General features: G+C 39.7%; 1 protein-coding gene across 1 annotated transcript; it reads right to left on the reverse strand.

Moving 5' to 3' along the window:
• Positions 1 to 2,627: 2,627 nt before the first annotated feature.
• LOC147457552 (paired amphipathic helix protein Sin3-like 3) lies at positions 2,628 to 6,685 on the reverse strand. The gene is made up of 11 exons (XM_086513335.1): positions 6,640 to 6,685; positions 6,390 to 6,444; positions 6,105 to 6,267; positions 5,907 to 5,999; positions 5,491 to 5,601; positions 5,159 to 5,390; positions 4,914 to 5,053; positions 4,530 to 4,667; positions 4,197 to 4,300; positions 3,227 to 3,345; positions 2,628 to 2,857 (listed from the first exon to the last, which is right to left on the reverse strand). Exons 1-11 carry the CDS (start codon positions 6,683 to 6,685, stop codon positions 2,628 to 2,630), a joined length of 1,431 nt encoding a protein of 476 aa, XP_086369461.1.
• Between the last annotated feature and the right edge of the window lie 331 nt (positions 6,686 to 7,016).

Here is a 7,016-nt window from a genome sequence, read left to right on the forward strand (position 1 = left end):
AAGAAGAGCCACTTGGCTACTCCACACCATTTGGTTTGTCGTCTGACATCTACATTACAAAGATCAATATAAGATTAAGCTTTCTCCCCTACTCACTCATCTATAAATACGTACACAAGTATATTAGCACACAAACACATAGATACATATACATACTAGTAGACCTATTTAGATATCATCACAGTCTCAACCGTGGTAAAATCAAAGGTACATTGCGGTAATCCATGCATGAATGGATCAATGACTACAATGCCACATTAAAAAAAGGACTATACCCAAGAGGAAGAGTATAACCTTCGGGTGCTATGCTCTCGTATTTAGTGCCTACATACATGCATAAATAAATAATATGTACACACAAATATATATACATATACGTAATGTAGCCATCGTTTTGAGTAGAGATAAAGAGTTATGATTGTAAATGTAGCCATCGTTTTGTGTTGTGCGCAGTGCGAGAGTTCTCTTGCTTCTGTAGAGTGCTATAAAGAAGAGCTTCTTTATTGTGCTTCTTGCGCAGCATCTCTTCACAACAGCTCCTTGTTCGAGGGATTACTTTGCCTCCATTATTCTCACGTACGATATTGTTAAAAGCTGTCCAACCTAATGCATATTCCGGCAAACAATAATCGGACTCAAGATTTGGGCAACAAAGAGTGTCTCCCCCCCCCCCCCCCCCCCCCCGCCCCTTTTCCCATTTCCTCTCTCTTTCTAATTCTCACGCACGGTATCTCTACTTGTGTCAATATCCCCACGCCGCCACTTTCGAGGTTGAGGCTACCAATTGGGGGTTGTTGTCATGGATTTCAAATAAGGGTGTTCTGCAAATTAGGGCACCTACACTTGCAACATGAAGGCTTGCGACAAATGATCAATAAAAAATAAGAGATCATGGGTACTTTGTTTTTTTGTGTAATTCAGAGTTAGGGTCCTAGGGTTGTTTCAACACTCTTTTAACAATTGAAAAGTGAGAATTTAGTCTCCAATCGCACAATTAGCCATGCTTGAAACTTGAAGGCATGTTGTATTATGCAAGATAGTGATATCATTGAGCATGTACACATTGTAATGTTGTTCATCACGCATGATGAACACTTTGCAATGCTTTGGTAGAGATTTACATCAAATGGGGTGTTCTTTTGAAGAAAAAAAAAAGGTTTATGATGATCTATTTTTTGGTCTCTTCAAATGTATTGATTGCAAGACATACTCAACATCTATAAAACAAGTCCGGGAACACTTGCCTACTTTTAGCGAAAGCATAGTGAGAATTCCTCTCCAAATGTTGTCACCTTTGCTAGCACCCTGAAGGCATGTGTGGGTTGTGGTCTCTTGGAATGTATTGATTTTAGGTTATGGGCAAATGGACAAGGCTAGGGACACTTGACAACTTTCAACATGTATGACAAATGTGGTGTATGTTTGAAGGCTATTCAAAAGCTTAAGGTGAGAATTTTGTCCATACTATGGGGTCTCTAGGGATGCATTGATACAACAATATACCCAATAGAGGCAAATCATGGAAGCATTGATACAATGATATACCCAATAGAGGCAAATCTTGGAAGCATTGGACTATTTTGTGTGAATGCAAAGTGAAATTCTGTGTGAAAGCCGAAATGTGGGGGATCAAATTGATGAGTACACAATGATGATGCCAAATGGGACTAGTAGGGAGAAAATAAGGTACAGGATAGTGTAAAGGATGCTGAGGATAAACATGTGAATGAGGAATGTGGGGAGATTCAAATAGTGCATAAAATTGATGAGCAACTGGGCAGAGTTAAGTTGGTGAGTTGTAGGGCAACACATTCATTTGTATGTATTGACAGATGCATGAAACAAAAATGGAGCAAGCAGTGCCTCAATAAGTGATGAAGGTCTGAACTAAATTTGCAGGTACATGTATGCAAGGAAGGTGACGTGAAGGTGGACAAATAGAAGAAATTAAGGAGAGGTGATAGCTACAACAAGCGTAGAGCAATCCACATCTTAAGGCATGTGGGATCGTTATCCTCTATTTAATATTATTTTTTTGGTCCCTTACCTCCACAGAACAGGATCGTCTCTCTATTGGGTGGCTGCTCATCAGGTTTTAGGGCTTATTTCTAGTTGAAGAACTTATTAGAGCTTTTAGGGATAATCTACTCGTCACAATTAAAATAGCCAAGATATGATTACCACTACCTTGTGAAGGTATAGAGAATTTTTGCGCACGTTTTCACCTTGCGAGGGGAGAAGAGGGAGAATGGGTAACCAAATTTAGGCCTTGCAGTTTGTTCTTGGCCATCACAACACATGGGTCACATACTAGTTATTTATAGAGAGGTATCATTGAAAGAACTTGAAATTTGTTTATTTTAAAGAATTGAACAGGAGGAAAAGGGTGTGTTCAAAAATTCACTGATAAGGCATTTTCAAAATAACCCTGGAAAGCATGTGTGTGTGTGTGTGTGTGTGTGGGTGTGTGTGTGTGTGAGTGAGAGAGAGAGAGAGAGAGAGAGAGAGAGAGAGAGAGAGAGAGAGAGAGAGAGAGAGAGAGAGAGAGCAAGAAGAAACATTGATCCGACGGGGTTTGAACTCAAGAAGTACGCGCTCACGCATTGAATTGCACCATCACGACTGAATTAATGAATCTTAGAACCCAATTGCCGAGCCATCTTATAGTTCTCGGCAAAACGTTCTTTCCAAATTCCTTTCATTTCCATCTTATATGGCCTCCACTCAATTCGCTTCTTTTTAAGGCTCTTCAAAATGATAGGTGCTGCTTCCACTGCATTTGTCACCAACATTTCCTTCATTTGAGGACCAATTTCCTCCTCTCCATAAATACTCTCAATGAGCCTCAAGTGAATAGCTGTGACCACAAATTACAAACCTTAATTAAGAACAATTGGAAAAAGCAGAGACAAGTTCTAATTAATTAGTTTGAGCTTCTTGCACATATACAAAATAAGTTTTGGACAAATTCTCACAATAATTCCCACATTTTGGAGGGAGGTACCGCATACCTAGCTAGGTACGATTGGGTGCAGGGGACCGCCGGCCTTGCTCCCAATCGTACCTAGGTGTGCGTTGCCTCTCGAACGGAAGCTCATGATGTTATGCATTGTATGAAATACACTGAAAAAGACTTTGTTTTCCTACATTAGAAATTTTCGTAATCTTCTTGTGTATATAATTAGAGTGGTGATCAACTGCTATTTAATATTTATGTGATAGTTACCTGTGAGGTGATCTTCCACTACAATAACCTTGTCTCCTGTCTCTTCCAACAATTTCATTAATTTCTCCAAGGCTTCGATCGTGGAGTTGGCGCGCTCGCAAACCATGTCCGCTTCATACCTGCATATCTTAATACATCCAAATGAATCAAACCTTGGAACCTCCAAGAATTGAGCTTAACAGAAGTTTGTGAACGATATGGTTGAATTGAAAATTTGAACTCTTTTGTATCAGCTGTGTAACTACTAGGGAGAATTAGTGAGCCTCAGCTAATTACAGGTCCACCCGTTAAAGAAACTAATATGGTTGATACACGCACACACACACACGAAGTCCAATGAAGGTCAATCACAAGCTGCTTTCTAGGCCAGGGTGTCTAAATTGTCTCATTGAACAATGTACTGAGTATTAATGTCTTTTGCAACAAAGCTAAAGGTAGGAAAATGGGCCGCTCTTTCTCATTGTTTGCAACCATACTATATAACATCACGAGATTCCGCTCCCGGGGGCACCTCATACCTTGCTTGGTGCAACTCAAGGCACGGGTGTGGACCACGGGCCCGCGCCCACCAGGCCGGCAATCGCCTGTCCCCAACCGCACCTAGCTAGTTATGCGATGCCCCCCTCACTGAAGCTCATGATGTGATGGTAAGTCACAATGTGAGAATTATTGTAGGAATTTGTCCAAAAGCTCTCGTGCATGTGTGCATGGTGAGTCTATATAATTATTATTCACAATCATGGCACATAAGCTCAATGGAAGGTATAATTTTGCCCTGTTTTGCATACAGCCTTAACATACAGAAGGGTACAAATCAAAGGAAACATACACAGATTGAACTAGAAAATGGTGTGTTATATTCATGAAAAATCTACAGACATGGGGTTTTTAAAATTAAGCTCAAGAGATGGAAGTATACATGTCATCCTCAATGATACAGAGTTTCTGCATATATGCTTTGTTCTTGAACCTTGGCGGCTTGTAGTCAGTATTGCCGCTAAAGTATTGCACACATTCGTCATTCAGCACTTCCTTATCTCCAGGATTCCGTTTACCACATGTCGAAAAAGGAAACTGCATGCAATCATCAAAATTTTGAGAGTTATCATTCAAAATGCATCTGATTATAGCTAAGGGCAAGAACATTTAAGTAAAATATATCTATGGCTCCATATTGAGCACAACTGATCAGGACATTTACATCATGTGGTAGTCGCCGATAGCTCCGAGTGCCCTGTTCATACTTTGACAAATCCATCTCTCTGATTGGCCTGCTAGCAAAGATTTTCTATATCCCCATAACCTCTTTGAACATGATCCCTCGTTTCTCCATCAGCCTCTTGCTCCTTTTCAGCCCCTCCCCAACTGTACTGGCAACATTGTTTGTTTTGACCTTGATGATTGTTGATTGGTCTGCTTGCTGGCCATCGCCAACTAGAGCCTGCATTTTGCAATCCTGGTTATAAGTATCCACAACCTGACATCTTAGGAAATGAGAATATTGTCTGGCTAGGAGAAACATTCTAAATTTTTGCATTGCTCATAACTCTCATAACTATTTCATATTGAAAAGCTAATAAAAGAGAACCTTGTGTTGCTATGCAAAAGCTAACCGCGTGCAGACTTAATTAGTCAAATTAATTATGCTAGATCAAGCATGAAGAGAACAATTAACTAGATGATTGACCTGATTATTTGAAGTCTGTAGAGAGCTGATAGCATTAGAATGTATCTGTATCAAGGTGTCCAAAAACTCTTCTAGCTTGACGGTCTCCTCTGACAAAATGCCATTTACAATACTTGAAAAGTCCAGGTTTTCCCTTAGAACTGCAAAGAGTGCATATAGTTCAGTCATGATACACCCATGTCAGATGACATAAATGTAAGTCAGCAATAAATTAAAGGAAAAAACAGACATGGGCGGTCACATACAGCTGAGAATTGGCAAGGAAACCCTTTGGACTTGCTTGTTGCTTTGCAGATCCTCTTTTTCACAATCAGATGGATTAAGAATTCTTTTATTGGTGTGCATGTCCCCTTCCGCTATATACTCCGATCCCTTGATTGATTGCACTTGTACTTTTAGACGCTTCATAGTGTTTTCACAATCAATTTCTTCTTGTTTCCTTTTGTTGTGCTTAATGGAATCATCCATCACATCTTCCTGTGTTAGCAAGGTTGTTTGTTTGTAGGTCAAGGTGGGGAGAACATGAAGAATAAGAGACAGTGGCTCAACTTTCAACTAGGTTTGTTGTGTATGTTACCTCATTAGCGTCCGATGGTGCCGGTAATCCCATATGGACTGAAAAGTTCATAAGTGCAATAGGATCCTTGGGAAGAAAGCAACAAAACTCTTCCACTAGGTCTGGGCAAGTCTGCCATAGATCAGCAACCTGGTTATGAGCTCAAAAAAAATTTCTTTAGTGCATTGATTGCCCAGAGCGGTCAGTACTTTCCATTTATATATGCAAATACACATATGTATACATTAGATTATCAATATAGAAGTCATAGAATGTATGAGGGACCGGTTTATCTTTAGAGTGTTCAGTGTTGAACACAAGTGATATGGTATATTCAAGAGTAGTGGCCGCCCCGAGAGCCATTGGCATCATTGTGAATGATACAAATCGCCCAATACCTGACATGATTCAGAATGAATGCACAACCAAATATATACCTGGCTTTGAATGCCCCCAGAAGACCGATAAATCCCCTCTCGATAGTTGATCAAAACATTACGGATTCCTCCGTACAAATTCTCATCTTGATCCTGTGAAAGTAGAGAAGCGTCCATTAATTGGAAATCAAGTACTGTACATATGTAACCATGATATTGCTGAATGTTATAAGCAAGCTCAAGGATTGATGGACATACTTTGAGTTTCTTGATGAATTCCAACGCTACACTGAATCCCAATGTACTTTCGAAGATTTTTTCAGGAGTCTTTAATGAAAGGAATGTGTTAAAGCCCGACATGAGGTCGGGATGACCTTCAAACAAGGCCTCAACTCTTGTCACTAAATCCGGCACATCAAGACTGTACAAACATCATCAATAACATGGATACCATCACTTAAGGTATGTATAGAAAGTGGATGACAGTGTGGGGCTGGTAGCATATATTGAAAATTAGCATCATCTTACATATACAGCAATTACAAAGTGGATGAGCGTGCAATATCTTGAATAGTCTTTTTAAGCCCTCCATAGTTATCTGTAGATTTTTCATGAATATAACACATTCTTTATTCAATCTATGTACATCCCCTTTGATTGGTACCCTTCTGTGTGTTCAAAATGTGTAAAAGATCACGCTAAATAGCCCGGTGGAAGCGAGGTAGTGACCTTTTTCTTTTATAAGCTTGTAAGAGTAAGAGGAATTTCTGATAATGTCCTTGCAGAGAACTACCTTCGAAAGCTTTCTGAACATCTCGCAAAAATGCTTGGGGATCCATCTCTGGCACTCTATTGTGTGGGCAAATTATATCACATGCAAAACATAGTTGTGTTCATTTGAAGTCATAATATGGTGATCTGCTGTCGACCAGTACTGGCCATCGACCGATGATCAGCGGCCGACCATGAGTACCCATCGATCGGCCATAATTAGAGAGCCTTGAATGGAACTAGTAACATCAACAATATTGTGTATGATCAAGATCAACTTACTAGATTAACATATAAACATGTCCATATTAAACTTAAAAGCACTTACAATCAATAGTATATTCTGCATGTTTTTGTAGTACTCATCTTCAACTGGTAAAGAATCAGACTCAGCAGCTT

This window comes from Adiantum capillus-veneris, chromosome 5 (assembly GCF_014529385.1).
Source record: "Adiantum capillus-veneris isolate H3 chromosome 5, ASM1452938v2, whole genome shotgun sequence".
Classification (NCBI taxonomy): domain Eukaryota; kingdom Viridiplantae; phylum Streptophyta; class Polypodiopsida; order Polypodiales; family Pteridaceae; genus Adiantum; species Adiantum capillus-veneris.

What these genes read in the sequence shown, in the direction of transcription:
- LOC147457552 (XM_086513335.1), bottom strand. Translation starts at nt 6,685, where the DNA reads ATGGATCCCCAAGCATTTTTGCGAGATGTTCAGAAAGCTTTCGAAG. An exon ending in CACCATCGGACGCTAATGAG is followed by an intron (nt 5,391 to 5,490) that starts GTAACATACACA and finishes TTGCTAACACAG; the next exon opens with GAAGATGTGATGGATGATTC. An exon ending in AGTGGAAGATCACCTCACAG is followed by an intron (nt 2,858 to 3,226) that starts GTAACTATCACA and finishes TTGTGGTCACAG; the next exon opens with CTATTCACTTGAGGCTCATT.